Genomic DNA, 21,909 nt, shown 5'->3' with positions numbered 1-21,909 from the left:
TGACTCCAAACTAGAGCCCCTAAAAAAAAATCTATAGGACGATTACAATGCTCCGTAATGTGTTACTACAGTGCAGCTGTTGTGGTTGATTTCTGTGTTTCAACGATAATGTGCAGTAACCCCTCGTTATAACGAAATCGCTTTACTCGAAATATCACTTTACTCGAAATTTCTTCTAGTCTCGACCCAAATGCATGCATTTTAAGCCGCATTACTCGAACCGCACAAAGGGCTTGACCCACTTAGTGAGAAGTGGCGAGCGGAGGCATCGCCGCCGCCGAGCGGGCGACCCTTTTGCGCATGCAGTGTCAAATTAATACCGCCGACGAATAATTCTAATGCAGGCACAGAACAGGCCACAGCAGTAGCAAACCTACGACCGATGACCTGCCTAGTAACGGAAGCTGCCCAATTCCAGGGTGCAGCACGCCCGAATCGGTCGCAACCGCATCGCTGGTGTCCCCCGTCATAGAATCCATATGAAAATAAAGTTCTCCTGACGCTTTGCGATGCCAGGGAATTGCAGTCTCTTGGAAGCTGAAAAGTGGCCAAAAGATTGCGGGCAGACTTGCGCCGTAGCATTCCATGGGGTGCGCTTGATGAGCAAAATTTTACCGCTCTAAAGAGCACTTCTGGAGCTGAAATGTGACAAAAAGCACAAAAGAAGTGTCCCTCCGATTATGAGCCCATTCACACTTGGGAGTCGTGAGCGAGGTGAGCTTTCGGCTATGCATAACCGTTTCACATCGGCCAAAGCAGGCGACACTCTCCAAAGAGCGTGAACAACTTCATTCCCGAAAGTTTTCGCTTCAAACGAGAAGACAACCCGCAGGTCGCGCTTGCAAGTGTGAACAACGGTGTTGTCGAGCTGCTGCCTGGTTGCAAGCGACCGCTGGTCACATGCCCCTTGCCATGTTCGATGCAAGGAGCTACGTTAACAAATCAGGAAGACGACTTTGGGGAAACCAGCCTAGAAATTTGCTCGCCATAATTAACTTGCATCACAATAAAACACCGCCCCTAGCTTCACTGCTTCTACGGCGATTTTCTCAAGCCGGTCATGCTTGATTCACGCCATCCGACGAGACAAACTGTCTAAATGCATGGTAGGGTCATTGAATTTTGTTCCTAGACATTTGTCAACAGCACGGACGCGGCGCTGTGTGAACACTGACACTCGAACTGTAGAATTAGCACAATGTCGGCGAACTGTGCGCCGAAAAACTCTTGTTTTGCAAACTTCACAGCTGCATACCTCGGGAAAATATTGCCCAGTAATCAAGCAAAGCCCCTAGTGCAAAACCGTTCAGTTTTCACGACCGCGCTTTGTGCCCACAATGAGCGGCTAATCGTTTTTTGAGCACAACAAACACAACCTCGGACTCGAGCCACGGCATTTGCGGCGCTTTATCGAACACGGATATACTGAATTATTGCGTATATCGAACACTTTCTATATCATAAGGAAAACCGCATGCATTTTTATTTTTTTATTTCGAACGGGGCCAGATGTAAAATGGATATATCGAACTCTGCCACACCAGACCACGTGTGCTCTGTTGACAGGAAGCGAGCTTTTCTGCAACACCCTTGAAGATAGCGGCGGTGCAATGGACATTCCCGACTGCTGCGCACGATAGCTGCACACATCGATCATGCCAAGGGCGCCATTTGAACGTAGCGGCATGTGCACGCGGCAGCTTGGCTAGTTTGACGTCATAGGACGACGTCAACGACACACTGCATTTGCCGCACTGACTTCTCAGCGCCTTGGCTTGTGCTATGCGAGTCGCTGTTCTTCCGAAGAAGCAACCGAAGAATCAGCGTTGGACGGTATAGAGGAAGAATGCCAGTTCAAAGAAACTTGGAGCCAGTTGGAGCGCTTTGTCGGTGCTGAGCCACAGAGCATGTGCATTGACGACTTCGTTGGTGGTGACGACAGCACCGGAACCGTGGCGGAGTTGACAGACGTGGAGATCGCAGCGGAAGTTACTGATGAGCAGCCAAACGAAAATGCTGCCGAGGTTGATCCAGCAAGTGCTGATGTTGCCCCGCTGCCGACTTCAAATGAGGCTGTAGCTGCTTTGGCCCTTGTACGTTGCGAGTGCGGCGCAATAGAAGGCACCGGACTATCGCTTGTGCATCGTTTAGACTCTGTTGAGGACGGCATAGTGAAGCACACGGTTGGCAATATGAAGCAGGCTATGCTGCTACACTACTTTCAGCCAAATAAATAAATACTTTGTTTGAAAGTTCAAGTGAGTATCTATTGCGCCACGATTGGTTCATTGATTGATTTGTACTAGTTTTTGACGCGTTTTCTACGTGATTTTATATATGGAATTCTGGCTACATCGAACTATTTTGCGACCACCGCACTGTTCGATATATCGAGGCTCGACCTGTACTCTTGTAGACCCCCCCATAAAAGCGGCCACAACCAATGCAATTGAAATACCCCGGAGGTTGAATGCATGGGCGGCGACCGCGGCCTCGTGCAATGCTTGGTCCGATTAGAGCAGGGGTTGCATGCGTCTGGTAAGAACATGAAACAGCCAAAGCTCACAACCTTTCTTGCACCTGAATAAAGTTTTGCTTCATTGAATACATTGCATTTTGACTTCCTCGCAGTTACGGCGCAATTAAAGCTCGACTGCTTTCAATTTTGTCAGGTGGTCGCTTATATCGAAAAGCCATTTATGACGAATTTTTTCGCCGTCCCGCTGACTTCGTTATAACGAGGGATTACTGTACTTAAGTTAACAGATGTAAAAAGCATTTTATTTAGACACTGCATTTTTTTTTATTTGATCAAGATTTTTCTGAGTAACAATCAAATGCATAATATGAAAGGTCACGTGGATGATGATTCTGAGAGCCAATAAGAAGCATTGTATAAGTTGTAAGTGATGACATCATGGTTCTGAGAACCAATCAGAAGTGTTGCACGAGACACGTGATCTCGAGAATTTTGGATGTGTGAACACTCCCTCATGCCGCTATGAATGATACAAATGTGCGGGCCGCGACCACACCATTGAGCTCTAAGCACTGCCCACACATCACCGAATCAGCGATCACTAATCGCACTGTACACACTGCGAGTAGTAAGCTGTGGTCGCGTGGCTTTAAATATATTCCATCAATCGGAAACTGTTCAGCATATATGCATTTCTCATGCTTTTACATATGGATTTTGTTCGCTTTGGTTGATATGAAATTTCGAATAATGCGAAAGTTTCGCAACCCCGTGAGATTTGTATCATCATGATTCTACTGTATTTACCTGCTATTATTGTAATGCCTATAGAAGACTGACATGAAGCAGACAACACACTTGGATTATTAAGAACTCAGTTTTTGATTAAATTAACACAGTACTCCAAACAGTCATTCCCTTTTTATACAAAGCTTCAAATCTTGGTCTTTCAAATACTAACTGCTATGCAGCACACTAAAGGAGCAATAATATGAACCAAACAATTTAGCTCATTTTCTACTCTCGTTGGCTCATCATGTCTACTATATCAAGGCCATGAGAACACTTATTGATAAGACACTCCACCATGCAAGGCTCGACATACAACACTGGCAGCTTCCAAGAAGATATTCATTTATTATTCCCCTTTAGATACGGCAAAAAAAGGCAAGGGGACACCAGCCAGCCAGTCGGGTCCGCAACAATGATACTCGACAGGTACCTAAGCTTTGAATCAGAGCACATGCTCACACAGTTATACTTACCTAGCTCGTCAAGCAGCACCAGTGAGTGTTCAGTGGCATGTCGCAAGATGGCTGATGTCTCATTCACCTCCACAAAGAATGTGCTCTCACCTGCAATCAATCATGCAAAACAATCATGTGCAGACATGTGTGCTTAGGACCAGCCCATCTCCAAAGGCTCTTCCTGTAGCCGCAAGAGACATGCAGGGACTGTGAGTAACACGTGTGACCACAACACCACCAGCTGAGTTTTGCTGAAACTTGTGCAAATCACCATAGAATTATTGCCTTTGCACGGGACATCAGCTGGTTTTCCTTGTGCTATCCTTTAGTCCTTGCTCCAGGGGCAGAGCAACAGTCACATCATCAAATGCTATTACCTGGCTGCAGCTGCACTTATAGAGTTACAGTGGATTTTTCATTGAGCCTTTTTGGCAGAATGCTGAAACTGCACATGATGCAGTTGCTCAAATGGGAGCCCAAGGAGACTCCCTTCCCGGCAGCACAAGCTGGATGCATTTTCTCATCTTGCCACAAAGTCGTCTGACACCAAAGTGGGAACAGCGCGCGGGAAAGGACGCAGGCTAAAAGGGCACACAAAGTGTTGGACATCAACCATAATTATTATTGCTCGTGCATCTTACAGGCAGCTGGATGGCACTGCAAAGAAAAAACAGCCATGCAAATGACCGAAATTATCGCCGATAGTCAGCGCTGTACAAGTTCTCATACTTTCTTCTTCTCAGTGCAGTTTCTACACTACGATGCTTTCATACCAACCGGCACGTTGCTTGCAGAATTGTTTGAACTGAAAGTCATGCGAGCTCACCTTCTATAGAGTGTTCCGCAATTAAACGCGCGCTGCAGAATGCACCTCACAGCTAAACCGGTGAATTGTTTGAGCTCAAATTTCGCACAGAAATGGCATTTGTTCGGCATAATTGCTTTGTACCACATTTGTTTGTGGTACTTGCCTGAATCAGTCAGAAAAGTCGGATATTCACACCGTCTGCGGTGACGACAAAATGAATCGGGCCACTTTCTCAGCGATTGCACTGGTGGCGCCATATCGTCTGTCGGCAGATTCGGCAAAGGAGGTGGGGGAGTATTTTGCGAGGGGGTCTGACGATGCTGTACCATGAAGGCCTTCAAACAGTGCAGTTTTGGCCAAAATAAGCTTATTGTGACCATAGATAAAGCAGTTGCTGAAGAGTCTTCAAACCTCCCACAGAAGACCCCCGTCATTCGCCTAATCTCCACGGTCAACTAACGAGATAGCGCTACCGGTGCAATCACTGAGAGAGCGGCCTGTTTCATTTTGTCGTCGCTGCAGACGATGCGAATATCAGATTTCTTTATATCCAAATGCCATTTCTGTGTGAAATTTGAGCTGAAACAATTAACCGGTTTAGCTATGAGGTGCATTCTACAGCGCGCACTTAATTGCAGAACTGTCTGTATAGTGAGGCCTTTCACCTGCAGAAGGCATGCACCTTGTGCCACTCCTTGCCTCTACATTCCGGGCCAACAAACAGCAACTGGTGCTAAAGTGTGACCAGAGTATAGAGTGCGCTGACCTGCACTGAAATGTGTCATTCACTGACGCATTTTTTCTTCTTCTTTAGAACTGCTGTACTATTTCGGACAAATCTCATTTTAAACAGGCTTTCCTACTCTTTGTTCCTTCATGCACGAGTGCAGCCCAGAAATAAGGGATGGTCAGAAACCAACCAGCTCATTTTGTTCCCTTACCAAAGAGGCGTTTAGTGATAAAAAACGAAGTCACAGCGTTACTTTTTTCAAGTACTCTCAGTTTCGCCTTTTGCTTGAAACGATACAGTGACGCCATGAACAATGCCACAGACTTGTTTGAGAGCACAGGAAATGCAAAAGGCCTATTTCAAAAAATTTTTCCTTGCAAAAAAACAACAAAAACACATATATGTCAGAACGCTTGCAAAATGCACTGGAAATGGCTCCAGGTGGTCGGAACCAATCCGGAGCCCTCCGCTATGCTGTCACTGATAGCCCATATGTTCTTTCGGAACATTAAACCCCACAATTTACAATTTTATTTGTTTTGACAACTTGCAATGTTTCTATTTTTTTCTTCATCTGTTTTATTCCAGCAGATGCTCCAGCAGACCCCGTGCCAGTTTTAACTCTCTTATTGCCTCCTGTACCATACATTTCACATTTACTCTCGCTGTAAATAATACTTGAACTAAACCAAGTCACGCACAAATATGTGAAATTACTAATATTAGTGCAGCTCAGAAAGGCTGCCGCTAGCTGTACAGCTTGGGTCCCAGCCGCTGTGACACACTGAGTCTCTGTTAGTTATGGTTTTGCTGCTTCTAGGAAACGCTATACATGCTCCATGTCAATGCTGAACACTAACTTACATTAACAGAGCATGCAGGAAACCTAGCGGAAGCACAACTTTCATTTAGCTGTACATAAAAGGGTGCAAAGTGCCGTGCATAAAAGGTGCAGAAAGTCGGATCACATGAGAAGATGCCAGCAGAGCTTGGCTGGCATATAATCATGCTTGCAAGTTGCCCCTTCAAGGAGGGCCCACTAATCCTTACCAGAAGTGATCCTATCACTCGCTCCCAACCGGGTGAAGATACGGTCCACAAGGGTAAGTTCACAGGCCTCTGCTGGTACCCGAGCTCCCTGCAGTCAACACAGTTCATCTTTTGCAAAGCCCAGGACTACCACAGAACTCAAGTCTGTTAAGAAAGGTGTTCAGGACTATCTGGTAGCTTACATCATTGCTAAACAACAGCAACCTTGTTCGACTTGATTGCTGTTGTGTATGTTCGCGACCTGCATTCAACTGAGGCTGCATACATTGTACAGTAAAACCTCGACAAGTCAAGATGGGTTTATCTGAAATCCCGTGAAGGTTTTCTGTAGTCCCAAAGATCAAAATGTACCTATGGCAGTTATTTAGTAAACTTTGGTTGCGGCCTCCAAGGCATTCAGGGCAAGCAAATGCTCCGCCAACAGTAAGTAGTATGTGCTCACCATCTGGGCGACAATCACCAGCAGGCCCGCCTGGCGCATAAGAGTAGACTTGCCGCCCATGTTGGGCCCAGTGAGAAGTGCCAAGAGAGGAGGGCAACTCTGTGTAAAAAGTATGCACCACGTCAGCACAACAGCCAGAAATAGAATCTGAGCATGAGCATTCCGACAGAAATTACTATGATATTCTCCAATAAGCCATGGTATTCACGCGTGCATGTGAACACTGTGGCTGTCGGCATGCTCTCTTCTATATAAGAACACAATGTAGGCTGCATTAATATTGTAGATGTTATATCGTACAACTCAAGGTACTTCATTTTCTCTCTTTTTCCTTGTCTAGACACATTTTTTTCCCGCAGCAAGAAAATGCAATGCGGTGTAATGAAAAACTTGATTAATGACTTTTTGCTATGTTGTGCATATCCAACTGTGTTCAGCTTCTTTATGGATAGAGAGGAAGCTCCATGATGTCAGCATTAACCTTATTCAAGCTGAAACAATTTGTTAAGGCATCTTCCATCATAGCAAACAGGTTTAGGAGCAAACCAAGACAGGTCTAGAAGTTTACTGCAGAAATTCTGAATATTTACAATCGTATTGGTGAAGAGGGCCAAAGGCAATACAGGAGACAACACTAGGCCCTATGCACCATGCATTCAAGCAGCAACAAGTGAGACACAATACAAGGAAACAGCCTGCTGAAAAGGACGGGGAGAAAACAAAAACAAAAGGAAGATACTGAAAAAAAAAAAACCAAGAGTTCTCAAACAAGAATGACTCGCACAAGAAGTACACTCCCAGTACAATCCAAAATCATTCATAGTGAGAATAACCAGTTCATACAAATATATTCAGCTGATTGAAAAAAAAAAAATGAGAAGAAAAACAGCAGTATTTTGAACAACAGGAATAAACATGACATTACAGTATCTACAAACATACGGCTTAAGCTCTGTTACATATGATGCAGGAAGAACATTTCTGTTCGCTTTCAGAAAGCATGCCATGAAGAACCGTTCCCTTAAAGCAAAGTAGGTCTCCCTTATGCACGTGTTTGTCCGGCAGGACTCTTCCAGAAACGAGACAAAATCGTTTACTTGAAGCAACAGCTGCAAGCACTCATCCTACTCTGCTTTTTCTTAGCATTTTCTGCACCAAGTATCCGCTTAATGGTAACACCATGCAAAAGCTGATTTTTGACCCAACCAAGTCATCACATCCAAAAGATCATTCAGCTTTCTCTGTACACCCAGTAATGCTTGTCGGCCATGAGGATCAGAAAGGCAGCCAAGGATTTCCTGCGAGACTTGCCACTCACCAAGGTGATTGTGCCAGGCTGTAGAGCTCAAGAGAGACAGAGAGAAAACTTTACTCCTTATACCCGTGCCACACGCGCACAAGAAATGGCAGTAAATGGTTAAGGCCTTAAGTTTGTTAATGCCGTTATTTTCGGAGTTGATACGGCATGTCCTCATTTAATGTAATTATATGAAAGTCATGACGACGACAATGCTTGCAAGGCAATGAAAATTTTCACCTAAAGATAAACAGTGCTAATGAGCACAGTACAGTAATCCCTCGTTATAACAAAGTCAGCGGGATGGCGAAAAAATTTTTTATAAGCAATAATTCGATATAAGCGACCACCCGAGAAAAGCTAAAGCAGTCGAGCTGCGAGGAAGTCAAAATACAATCTATTTAGTGAAGCAAAACTTTATTCAGGTGTGAAAATGACAATGAGCTTTGGCTGTTTCAAATTCTTACCGGGCGCATGCAACCCTTGCTCTAATCTGGCCCAAGCATTGCACAAGGCCGTGGTCGCCACCCATGCATTCAACCTTCGGGGTATTTCGAATCGCGAAGGCAGTGGCCGCTTTTATTTTGAGTGGGGGAGGGTGCCAATAGTATCGCTGTATTGCGCTGGACAGCGCGCAAATGCAGTGGCTCGAGTCTGTGGTTGTGTTTGTTGTGCTCAAAAAACGATTAGCCGATCATTGTGGGTATGTAGCATGATCGTGAAAACTGAACGGTTTTGCAGTAGGGGCTTAGCATGATTACTGGGCAATATTTTCCCGAAGTGTGCAGCCGTGAAATTTGCAAAACGTGAGTTTTTTGGCGCACCATTATCGACGACACTGTGCTAATTCAGTGCCCCCTTTATTTCTTGAATGCCCAGCAGAAAGGCTCCCCGCCGCCCCGCGGACCCTCTCTTGTCGCTCTCTTCTGTTCGCCTGATTTCGCCACCCGTGGCGCTGCTGGCTGACACTAGCTAACCGTCCCGTCTCGCAGGCTTTCCCGTGCCAGAATCACTGTTCTCTGGATCGGCAAGCCTTATCCTTGCATGAGAAACGTCCACTTCTAGATTTTGGTGCTTCTCATTGACCGCGTTCATGATGCGGAGCTGCTGCGTGCCGATGTGCACGTCAAGTGCCAGGAAAAAAGATCCAGGAGTATCCTTTAATGATATTTCAGCTGACCTCGAATTTCGACAACAGTGGATCAAGGTGATTTTACATAAGGATTGGGAGCCGAATTCTTCATCGAACTACTCAGTTGTGTGCAGCAAGCACTTCACGATCTCTGATTTCAAAGACAATACAAAAACCTGCCGGTTAAAGAAGGGAGCAGTACCAAGTGTGTTTCCCTGCTATCCGTCTCACAAACAGCCGGCACCTACGATGGTGCGCAGTTATCCAGGCAGTCGCAAGCGTGCTTCGGGTCTAAACACCAACGGCTGCTCTGCGAAGAAAAGACACCAAATGACACTTTCTGCTGATGTGAGTGGCTTAATACCCATTGGCAGCACTGCAGAGCCTGAAGACGTCTCAACAGCGGACATGGAGTCAAGCAGCACACCATTCCGTGACAACACAGCCCCAGCTTTGCCATCCCCGGCTTGTCCCCAGCTTGATGTCACCATCGGCGAGGAGCACACCACATCGGATTGTCTCGAGCCATTTGTGTTCGCAAGGCAGGCGTTCAGAATGCACACCGATTCGGCCAGAATCTCCAACAGTTTGGTGCATCACAAGAGGTGCAGAGAAAAAGAGCACGCTCTTCACCTCCAGGTCGCAAGACTGAGGCATACAGTCGACAAATATAAAGAGGAGCTGAGCAAACTGCAAGAGGATTGTAACGTGAGCGCTTTCCTGCATGTCGCTACAGACGCACAGTAGAAAAGTGTGAAAGCTGCGTTATTGTGGGTCAGGTGAAAAACTATTTCAAGAAGAGGGCAACATGAGGCGGGACAACCGTAAGGTATTGCGTTATTCTCGGGAACTTATCCACCAAAGCCTATGAATACATCCGTTTGGAAGGGCTGCTGTGTTTACCATGCAGGAGTACTTTGCACAAGTACAGTAATCCCTCGTTATAACGAAATCGTTTTACTCAAAATATCACTTTATTCAAGATTTCTTTCAGTCACGACCCAAAAAAATGGATTTTAAGCCGCATTACTCGAAGCGCACGAAGAGCTTGACCTGCGTAGAGCGAAGTGGCGAGCGGAGGCATCACCGCCCAGCGATGGCAACCCTTTTGCGCATGCAGTGTCAAATTAATACCGCCGACGAAGTAGTCTCATACAGGCACAGAACAGGCCACAAAAGTACCAAACCTATGACCATGACCTGCCTAGTAATGGGTACCAAGCAAATGCCGAGTGCCTCCAGCTGTTTACAGCAAAGTGAATGGAAGCTGTCAATTTCCATGGTGCAGCGCGCTCAAATCGGTCACAATCGCATCGCTTGTGTCCCCACATGATAGAATCTAAGAAAATACAGTTTTCGTGACGCTTTACGATGCCAGAAAACCGCAGTCTCTTGGACGTCGAAAAGCGACCAAAAGACCGTGGGCAGACTTGGGCCATAACATTCCGTGGGGTGCGCTCGATGAGCAAAATTTTACTGCTCTAAGGAGCACTTCTGGCGCTGAAACGTGCCAAAAAGCACAAAAGAAGCATCCCTTTGATTATGAGCCCATTCACACTTGCGAGTCATGAGCAAGCTGAGCTTTAGGCAACAACACCGACCGCGGACGCGCTGGGCAATGAACTGGGCTGCTCCCTGGCTGCTGTCGTCATTGCTAAGCCTAACTGTTTCCCATCAGCCAAAGCAGACGAAACTCTCGAAAGCGCGCAAGCAGCATCATTCCCGAGAGTTTTCGCTTCAAACAAGAAGGCGACCCGCAGGCCGCAAGCGACTGCTGGTCGCATGCCCTTTGCCATGTTCGACGCGAGGAGGGCCGGTGACTTTGGGGAAGCCGGTCTAAAAATTTGCTTGCCGCTCGTGACAATCGGCCTGCATAGCAGTAAAACACCGCCCCTAGCTTCGTTGCACTTTTGACAGTGCAAATCAGCCGATAACTTGCCAAAAACACGAAAAATCCGAGCGTCACCAGCGGCGAGTTAGGCTGTCAAATGGCGGGTCAACGCAACCACGGTGTTTCGCCGATGGTTTTCCCCGAGCCGGTCATGCTCGATTCGCGCCACACGACTAGACAAACGGTCTAAATGCGTGGTAGGGTCATTGAATTTTGTTCCTAGACATTTGTGAACGGCGTGGATGCAGCGCTGCGCAAACACTGACACTTGGAGAATTAGCACATTTTTGTCAACAACGGTGCGTCGAAAACTCTTGCGCTGTAAACTTACTGCTGCGCACCTCGGGAAAAAATTGCCCAGTAATCATGCAAAGCCTCTACAGCAAAACCGGTCCGTTTTTCACAATCGCGCTGCGCACCCACAAAGAGCGGCTAATAGCTTTTTGAGCACGACAAACACAACCTCAGACTTGAGCCAAGGCATTTGCGGCGCTTTCCAGTGCGATGCTCTAGTAGTTTTCCATGACCCCCCCCCCCCCATAAAAGCGGCCACTGCCTTCGCGATTCGAAATACCCCAATGGTCGAATGCATAGGCGGCGACCGCGGCCTCGTGCAATGCTTGGTCAGATTAGAGCAAGGGTTGTATGCACCCGGTAAGAACATGAAACAGCCAAAGCTCACTGCCTTTTTTGCACTTGAATAAAGTTTTGCTTCACTCAATACATTGTATTTTGGCTTCCTCGCAGTTTCAGCGCAATTAAAGCTCGACTGTTTTAGATTTCTCGAGTGGTCGCATATATCAAATTACCACTTATAACGAATTTTTCTGCCGTCTCACTGATTTCGTTATAACGAGGGATTACTATATATAGGTACATTAAATGGGGATGTTGGCTTCCACCCTTTGGTGCGTTTAAGCTTGAAGCAAAGCTGGCAAACTTGCCTGCAGAGCAGTCAAAAAAGCCTGCTGCCTAATTGTCGACGAGATGCACATAAGGGCCGTTGTACGATCATTTCGGAGCGCCTTCTGCCAGGTTCGCTTCGCGAGCGGGCCTGGTGGATCCGCCTCGTCCGGCGAACGAATGGAAAGTTGGTCAACTTCAACTTTCTGGCGGACGAGCGTGTCCGGCCGCCGACCGGATTGCAGCTATTGGCTGCTTTTCCCGTGACGTCAGTGACGTCTCAAGCCCCTCCGCCTCGGTTCTGCCCTGCCGGGGCAAGATGGCCGTCCGTCGACTGAACTGGGGAGTGCGGCCAGGGCAGTGGCAGCGATGTCGCGAAGCATATTGTATTGGTCACATCTTGGTATTACCAGTGTTCAGAGCAACTGCAAACTTCGCCGCGTTCAGCAGTGGCGAGCGACAGTTCCACTAGTTGAATTCTGTAATCATCTACGCTGACGGAGTTGACAGAGCGCCTCTTCAAACCGATGCGAGACCTGTGCAGTGGCGGTGTCACGAAGTGTTTATTTCGAGCTGTTTGTGGTTGTTGCAAGCGTTTGTAATTCCTGCGAGGATCATCACGGACAGCGGCGAGTAACAGCTGCTCACGGTGAATTTATTGTGCGTGCATGAGCTGCATAGCACAGTGACAAGTGCCCGCGTAGTGAACGTCATTGCGATCGGAGCGAGTGTTTTTACGTCAAGGCAGCGAAATGTGTACCTGCGAAAGCTCACGACGGACGCTGTGCTTTCCGAATGCTGAAATGATCATGGCGTTGCGCAGCTAGTCACATTCGTTGCGATGGCTGCAGTGATCGCGACCACATGACGGTATTTCTGCTACGTATCCATTACCATTTTGATCGCGATTCGTGCGGGCACTGTGCTCGAGTACTGCCGTGTGTGCGACGTGGCACGACCTTGGCTGCACGGCCGTCGGACTGTTTTCTGTGGCTACAAAAGCAATGCCGCCATCCTTTTGCGTCTTGGTGCTCCATTCAATACATTTTGTGATTATGGGTGCTCGGGTTACGAGTGGCCGGCGGCACTGTGTGACTTGTGTGAAAACATGGGTGTGCAGTGCAGATGTATCTTCGGGGGCGTCATTTCTTTTTATTTCCTGCCCGCTGTGCAGACATTTGTCTGCAATAAATATTTGCGCGATGAATGGGTGACTGAACACTTCCTCTAGCCATTTCGGTTTAGGTTGTGATAACATGGTATTACGCGATTACGAACAAGAATCATTGCCGCATTTAAATCGCGGCTAGTTCACAGTGTAGAATCTCTAATATTTGTTAACTCATGAGTCTACTCTTCAATGAGCATTCCACTCTGTTACGCAAAAAAAAAAAAAAACTGTGGCAGCAGCTTATGGGGTAAAAACTGTCCACAGAACAAGTTGGGCATAACGAGTCTTGATGGAAAAATATATATATATATATATATATTAAGAAAATCTTTCCCATTGCTTTTTTTTCTCTTTTTGCTTTGACAAATTCTTGGCAATGTTTAGTTAAAGTGGGATCTTGGTTTCCACTGTAATCAGAAAAATTCGGTGATCTTGAAGCGCCTCATGAACCGTGACACTGTTTGTTGTTAATTTTGCTCACGGTCCCTTTCGATCAGAAGATCAGCGGTACGAAAGTGGATGTGTGCACAGTGCTATTGTTGCAGAGCAGCTCGTGAACTCTGCTTTGTCGTTGTTAAGTAGTTATTCAGCAGCACTCCCTGGGACAGCCGCACCAGTTTGTTTAACAACACAATTTCGAAGCCTTGAGAAGGAGATGTCAGAATGCACATGCACCCTGCTACCTTCATTTGCCCGTGACTGCTTGCTACGGACATGATTACTTCTCTGCTGAGTGACGGCGATGGCGAGCACAATCAGCTGTGTATCGACAGTGTAGAACGCTTCCCAGATTTCCTTAATCCTCCTTACATTTTACACTAACAAAAATTTATTTGCTGACATATAGACGCATATTTGCACCTTCCCCAGTGATCGGCTAGGTTTCCTGGCCCACTTATCCTTTCACATTTGTGTGGTCACGACAGTACCATTCCTGCACAGATTCAAAGCTACAATAACAAGGCTTATTTCAGTTCTTTGAAATGTGCTAAGCATTGTTGCATGGTGGTTGGTTCTGCAATACCGACGTTGCCCTGTTTCTGAGAGTCCTGTAGTATCAATGGAATCGTTGACCTGCCAAGGCAAAGGCCACATTTAATTTGAACCCATTCCTTTACTTGAATGAAATGGCTGTTGCTGCTTGCATTAGCAGATTCTCTGCTTTGCACTGGCGCCTAGTTCTGTTCTTGCCCGCTGTGCATGCCTGAATCAGGAGTGTTGCATTTTTCTTTTCTTCTGCGGTGAACTCAGTATAAAAAGTGCTAACCTAGCATTGCGGGCTGCAGGTAGGCATATGTGAGGTTATAATATAAGCAAGCGAGTGTTGTTTTAATTTTAAGCAGGTTATTTCATTTTGTGCAATGAGCAATCCAAGCCAAGATGTGAGTCACCGAGCCCTGACAGTGATTTTTACACTAGAAAGAGAAGCTCTTTGGCAACCAAAGTGTGTGAGCTTGTTAGAAGTCAGTGTGCCTGGCAGTCCACGGGTTAGCATAACAGCCTGTGCAGACAGTGGGGCAAGCATTGTGATGGCAACTGCAGTGTGCAAGAAAGGTACCGTATAAACGCGTGTAAGGGCCGCACTTTTTTTCCCAGATTCGGGGGGGCAAATTTCGGGGTGCGGCCCATACACGCGATTTTCGAAAAAAAAATTTTTTTTTTTTCAAGTGAAAGCAAACCAATTTGAAATGCGCGGCATTTATTTACCGTTCAGGCACAACTCACGGAGTCTTCAGACTCCGAGCTGCTGCTGTGTTCAGGTAAATGTTCAGCCCACAGAAAGTCGTCTTCGGTCCCGTCTAAACTGTTTGAAATTCCGGTCACTTTGAAACTCCGGGTTACAATGTCGGTCGACACGGAATTCTACGACACGGAAATCCATCCAAGCACAGTCGCGAGCGGTGCCCTCTTAAGCCGCCCTGTCGGCGTCTCGTCGTGATTGCCATTGGCCATCCATTCCGAATACTGCCTTCGAAATTCAACCTTAAAAGGCCGATTGACGCTTACATCCAGGGGTTGCATCCAGGGGTTGCAGCATGCCGGTGAGGCCACCCAGTATCACGGCCATGTCTGTGCGGATACCGCGCAGGCGTTCCTTAACCCTACCCGTCAAGTGACCGCGGAAGCTGTCCAAGACGAGGAGCGATCGTCGGGCCAGCATGGCGCCTGGGCGCTTCTCCCAAACGCTTTTTACCCAGTCGAGCACAAGCTCATCGTCCATCCAGCCCTTTTCTTGGGCGCGAACTACAATTCCCTTGGGGAAAACGCCTTTAGGAATCGTTTTTCTTTTCAGGATGACATAGGGGGGCAGCTTCCGCCCGTCCGCGGTGACGCACAGCATAACGGCACACCGTTGGCGCTCCGCGCCGGTTGTCCGCACGAAAACACTCTTCTTTCCTTTCAGTTCAACTGTGCAGCTCTCGGGACAGTCGAACCACACGGGGGTCTGGTCGGCGTTCGCTATCTGCGAAAATATATAGTTGTGCTCACGACGCAGACCGATGACATACTTCTGAAAGCTGAGCACCTTGTCGGTGTAGTCGGGGGCAGCCGCTGGCACAGTGTGGTCCTTCGCCGAAATGATAGGCCCTTCCTCTTCAGAAATCTTCGTACCCAGCAGGCACTAGCCTTGAAGTCCTCGTGCGGTATGCTTTTAGCACGCGCCAAGGCTTGTGCCCTCACGCGCAGCATGTCCGTTGTCAACGCGTAGCCGTTGTTCCGCACTTCCATTGAATAGCATAGCAGGTCTTCTTCTAGCTCAGGAAATTTGCATGGCTTGCATCGGAAAGCGCGCTTTTCGGAGCTGGTATTCTTCAACGCATCCCTTTGTCTGCATCACCGCCGGACACACTTCTCGTCCACGTCAAATTTTCTGCCCGTGGCACGCTTGCCGTGTTCGAGAGCGAACTCCACTACTTTCAGTTTAAAGCCCGCCGTGTAGCTGTTGAGGTGCTTGCCCATCGTGCAACAGTGACAATGCTCGGAGGCAGTTCATGAAAAAGTGAAGAACGACAGTGCACGAGAGCAACAACTATGCCGAGCGACCACGCTAACACAACCACCAAAAAACGCATGCTTTGACAGCCAGAGCAGAACAAAGTTAGACCTGGCGATACCGATGCCGATGCGGATAGCAGAAGTACAGTAGCAGAAGCTTGCGGCAGAAGAAAAGATGATGATGATGACCCGCGGCCTCGGGCGCCATCCATGGGCGGCACCTCGAAGCTCCTGTGCGCATGTATTTCGAAGGCTATTCTTGCGTGTTTCCTGGAAAGTTTGGGTGCGGCCCTTACACGGATTTTTTTTTTTTTTTCAAATCTTTCCTTTGGGAATACGGGGTGCGGCCCTTACATGCGTTTATACGGTATATGATTCAGGCAGCGTTCGATTTATCTGCTCAAATTTAAAGTTTTAAGTCTTTCCCCTCTGCACATTAATGAGACAACAACACATGCGACAATGGGCCGTACGCATTTTCACTCTATCCACTATGATCAGCAAGTTTCTATGTTAGCAAAGCGTAAGTGCATTGAAAAAAGTTTTTGTCCCAGAAACATTGCTAATAGTTTGAGTCCATATTAACGAGGACTGCACTAATGAGGAATGGCTGTATATGTGAAAGTATGGTTAATTTTTTTAGTTCTGATGATGACACAAGCAATTAATCTGTGTTATTTTGAATACAAGACTAAAGAAGTACATTTATCTTGCTAATTATGAAGATGATTAGAAGGATGCGTTGTATGGCACAGTAGTTTGTTGGTTTAAGAATAGCGATTGGCTTTACCTGACACTACTAAAAATAGCAGACTGCAAAATGAGCCCTGTAGAGCTGGTAAAGGTATTTTAGGAACAAAGTCGACGGAAAACAGCACCACTGCGCATAGTAGCAATTCTTGCTCTGTTGTCCATTTAAATCGGGACCAGAAGAAAATTCGAAAAGTGATACTTCGAGTAAAACGATATCGTTATAACGAGGGATTACTGTATCTCAGGAATGTTATCTAAATGCAATATAAAGTATATTTTGCAGAAAATACCGCTGCTCTTCCTTGACAATTCTAAAAAGTTGCCATAAAAAAGTTGTTAGCAGACAAGCCAAGAGTATCTGTCAGAAGTGCTGGTAAAAATGGCGCCTTTCGCATCAAAAGTGCCGCAGAGATGCCTCGTCTGACTGAATTGTTATGAATTTAGCATTTACTACTGGTTGTAACGTTGTTACTAACAAAATTCAGGGGGAACTTTGGCGATCTAAAGTTCATGAGGCGAAAGCCTTTAACGCGACGCATACGTTCATTAATCTTCTGACGCTTGGTATCAGGGGAATCAAACTCCTCGTGACGATTGGAAGCCTCCACTGGGTCGGTCTCCGGAGGCCGTTTGGGAGCCATCCGACTCACTCGACTGCTGCGAATCGACTGACGGAGGAGCAGCTTCAGCGCCGCCGCGGGCCTAGTGGCGTCACCTGGCGCCGGAGTTAGCGGTTACTATGAGAATTGCTCATGCGCAGTGTGTGTACGGCTTGTCGCCTTTCTGCACCACTTTGACTGCTTCTGTTGCTGATTTTGGGGGTGGGCGGGCCATATTTGGGGGTATGGTGTTCGTTATAGTTTAATTAGGCTGGACATATTTTCGTGCAAATCGGCCAAGGTCAAATTTCGGGGCGACCCGGGCCAAATTCGGGGGCCAGCCACCATGGTGTTCGCCGTAGTAAATTAGGCTGGACATCGATTTTGGTGCAAATCAGCCAAGGTCAAATTTCGGGGGTGACCCGGGCCAAATTTGGGGGTCACCATGGTGTTTGCCAGTCATTAGGCTGGACATTGATTTTTCAGCAAATGGCGCAAGGTCAAATTTCGCGGGTGACCTGGGCCAAATTTGGGGGTCACCATAGTGTTCACCATAGTCGAATTAGGCTGGACATCGATTTTGGTGCAAATCGGCCAAGGTCAAATTGCGGGGGTGACCCGCGCCAAATTTGGGGGTCACCATGGCTGGTGTTCACCATAGTCGAATTAGGCTGGACATCGATTTTGGTGCCAATCGGCCAAGGTCAAATTTCGGGGGTGACCCAGGCAAAACTTAAGGCAATAAGCATTTAATGGCACTAAATTTGCACACGTGGCACGGGTATTACTCCACCTTGGAGGAGTCCCCTAACACATCAGACAGTTTTAGAATAGCGTAAGCATGCTTACGTACACTAAATGCAAGCATTTGGGAGGATGTAATGCTGCTTGTCACATCCGCACCTTTATTTCAGCATGTGCAAATGGAGACAACTATAACTGCAGCCTAGTGGCATCACCTGGTTGTTAGGACAGGAACCACATTTTGTCAACAAACCGACACACCTCTTTAGGCACAGAAGCGGCAGAATCGTCACTTTAAATCAAAACTAAAGCAAATTCATCGCTCATGCATACTGAAAAACGCAATAACAACGAATTCGCTCCGAAGTGAGGGATCCTGGTGCGAAATGTGCTGCCATGTTGGAAACGCTATTTTAGAGTATGCAAAAGCCATGCAAGCTAAACTTGGGAAATAGCAGAGGTAACGCGAGTGTACCATAAGGCTGAATTCGAAATAACGCTTCGTGCACGCACACTACGAAGCATGCTATTTTTTAACGTATGGTATATTAAAACTGCCTATTGAATTAACAGTGTTCCCAATTCTACCTGAAGCTAAATTCAGCCTGGCCCTACCACCTGCTAGCCGCCCCGGTTGGGTTAGTTGATGGAGCGAATGCACTGGGCAGGCGTCCCGGGTTTGAGACCCAGAGCAGGACGAATTTTTCTCCCACTATGAAATTTCTGTGAAAACTGTATAGCTCTCCTCTGTAGCTGCAAGGCTGCACTTGGGTGGATGGTAATAAGCACTAATAAATCTCTTTTTTCAAATCCTAGGCCAACTTATGGGATTCCTTTGAACACAACAGACTAACTACTAAGTCTGGTTTATAACTTCAAAATTTTTCATTCAGATGCACTGCTAAGCTAAATGATGCTTAACGACTAAAACTGCAAGAGACAGAGGATGGAGGCAGGTGATGACACAGGGTTGTTCTAAATGACGCTGCTAAGTTTGAGTTGCTTCATAAGTATCCCCTCAACCATGGTTAGGCCTAGTTTTAGCAAACAAACTTGCCACTTGCCTTTCGGAGACTGTTATATTGTGCAAAATATAAAAAATCAATTGAGGGTTTCACTCCTTATGCTATGCAGGGAAAACAAAGCCATTCTGCTTTAAGCCATGCTACTCACAGCCAATGGCGAGGTAAGGACAGCCCCCCTAGTCACACAACTTCACCTCAATATGACTGAAAATTGCGATCCTTTTAGATTTCATGACACAAGGAATCTCAAGCCAAAAGTATGCAAGCATTCTTCTGCACACAACTCTGCTGATCCAACCAAGCAAGCCTACACTGCATCCATCAGACATTTTGCATGAATTCATAGTCTGAATTTCGCAGTGCTTTTCTTTTGTGTGTAAATTTAGGACGTCCAAACTAAGTTGCATACAAGAACTGAAAACTTAAAAAAGAACAAGAACAACAAAGGAATGTGATTTTTCAAGCAGTAGCTTCCTAGCAAACATGATACAAGCCATGAGCTGTGAACATAGACAGCAATGCCAACACCCACACTAACCTCGGGGTCTCCCAGGGACACGTCATTTGGGATGAGGGTGGCTGCGCCCAGGTGCTGCAGCAGGCAGGGATGGAAACCCGCCTTCACCCGCAGGCACGGCTGCACAAGGCGCATTGGCGGAAAGAAACGTTTCGTTCAATGGCATGCTGACAACCTATAAGACTGGACTCTTTTTTTTTTTCCTTTCTGTAGCTCCCACTAACAGTAAACAGGGATTCAGAATCTTTTTGGGTAATCTGAGAGTAGTATACAGTAGTCTGGCCACTCAGACTAGCAGATGTTGTGCCCTGCTCACCTTTGAGTCGGCTGGCAAAAAGTGCGGGGTGCAGGAGGCATCGGTGAGAGACCCGCTGTACCGAGCCAGTGAGAGGAGGCAGTCGAGCAGAGCTATGCACCGCACAGCCCGTTCCCACTGAGCCCGCCTGCATGGAGATGAGATATGCCAAAGGGTGCAGGCTCTGTTGAGCAGCAGCATGGTTTGCCCTTGGCACAGTTTGGCGAAATTGATGCAGTAATAACATGACAGATGGCGTACACAATGCAACCATGGCGAAGGCAACAGGTGCTAGGCTGGCATCAATACATAACAAATAACAGGCACAAAAAAGGCACATGGATAAACAAACTGATGCCCAAAAGAACAGGTGCTTGTCTCACCTGCGGTCAAAGTTTTCAAAGATGCGGCGCATAATGTCTTTGACAGCTGCCTCCTGGGCCTCCTCGGCCGAGACCAAGTTTGCCGCCAGCTGCTTGACTTCGTCTGTGTAGTACCGCCTGCAGAGAACACCAGGGGCAGCATGTGAATGCAAGAGTTTTCAGTTATGGCATACTGTGATGCCAGTGCTGATGCTGAAACCCACCACCAGACCCACAGACAATGGAGATGGATCACATGAACATGGGCAGTGCATTCTCACTGGCTGGCAGCTGACTACGGCAATGCTCTGCTCTCGACAGTCAGAAGAAGGTCAAGCAAAACAACTGTGATGACTTCAATGAGCTCTCTGTTAACAGTGACAGACATGTTACTGTTACACACATAGTGCCGCAAACCCTGCAAAACTGCCCTGACACAGCTAATGCGGTAAAAGAATACTGCAGATTACATCGTCCTCGTACACATTACTGAACATATAGCTAGCTATGAAGATTGCATTTGAAACCGAGCGGCATTACGTTGCTGCACGTCGCCACTGTCATTGCTTTCACTGCTCTGCTTGCATTCAGAGAGAGTAGAGCAAGACCCAAACATGTTCCCAGTTACAAGTTGGCTTCTTTTTGACGTCCGTGCCTGGATGCTTATGCTGCATGTACCAAATGCAGCATAAGCATAAGCAAAAAAAAGAAGCACCAAATCAGTGCACAAATGTTTTGCAGCAGCACAACCAAAGGCGAAAAATTCGAGGGACATTTAAGCTCCACCTTTAACGGTACAACGTGATAGTGTAAATGGCTCCCTTCAGCGGTTTCTCTTCACACAGTCACTGTTCTTTGTTTATCATTCACGCATTTATCACAATTATCACAACACAGTTTCCACATTCATGTACCTGAACTCTTCCATACTGCAGTTTATGATATAATGTTACTCTAATTAGTATCTCACTAACTGAATGTCTCCACATCGCCCACCTTGTAACTCAGCTGAGTTAACATCCCAATATGGGATAGTCAGTAGTGTGCCTGGTTGGTTACCCAAGGATCATCAGTTTGAATCCTGACAGACAGTTATAGAAATTTTCCTGTAAGTAAAATCAATTACTTTATAAAGTGAAGTTGATTAAGACATGCGCCAACATTTCACCCCCCCATTACAAGTCTTCTTTTCAAATATTTTCATTTGACACATCAATGTGTGCTGTGGCTTTCTCAGCACAATGCCCCCTGGGACGATGCTGAATGGGAGCCTTAACGCAGTTGTGGTCCAAGGCCACCCAGCAATGGTCACCAGGGTCCTGTTCTTGTTTCTGTACTCTCTACAACCAGTGATCAGCTGACTCAACTGCTGTACCTGACAAGAATCTGTCAACAGAATGCGCTAGAGCACTCGTTCAACCACTGTTGTGTTCTTCCTTTTACAGCGCTGGCTGTTATTAGCTTGTT

At 46.8% G+C, this 21,909-nt stretch overlaps 1 protein-coding gene across 2 annotated transcripts in view; it reads right to left on the bottom strand.

Annotated features, from left to right (window-relative positions):
* LOC144128084 (DNA mismatch repair protein Msh6-like) overlaps positions 1-21,909 on the bottom strand; it is a 111,769-nt gene that overhangs the window by 8,948 nt on the left and 80,912 nt on the right. For both annotated transcript variants that reach the window (XM_077661155.1, XM_077661157.1), the window contains exons 23-28: positions 20,464-20,580; positions 20,102-20,228; positions 19,807-19,905; positions 6,757-6,855; positions 6,315-6,402; positions 3,745-3,834 (exon numbers count right to left, since the gene is read on the bottom strand). In XM_077661155.1, coding sequence (XP_077517281.1) covers positions 3,745-3,834; positions 6,315-6,402; positions 6,757-6,855; positions 19,807-19,905; positions 20,102-20,228; positions 20,464-20,580 — 620 coding nt within the window. The remainder of the gene's footprint in view (positions 1-3,744; positions 3,835-6,314; positions 6,403-6,756; positions 6,856-19,806; positions 19,906-20,101; positions 20,229-20,463; positions 20,581-21,909) is intronic.

Source organism: Amblyomma americanum, chromosome 4 (assembly GCF_052857255.1).
Source record: "Amblyomma americanum isolate KBUSLIRL-KWMA chromosome 4, ASM5285725v1, whole genome shotgun sequence".
In the NCBI taxonomy this organism is placed as follows: domain Eukaryota; kingdom Metazoa; phylum Arthropoda; class Arachnida; order Ixodida; family Ixodidae; genus Amblyomma; species Amblyomma americanum.
Note: the sequence above shows the minus strand (reverse complement) of the source record. Positions and strands in the feature narration are given on the sequence as shown.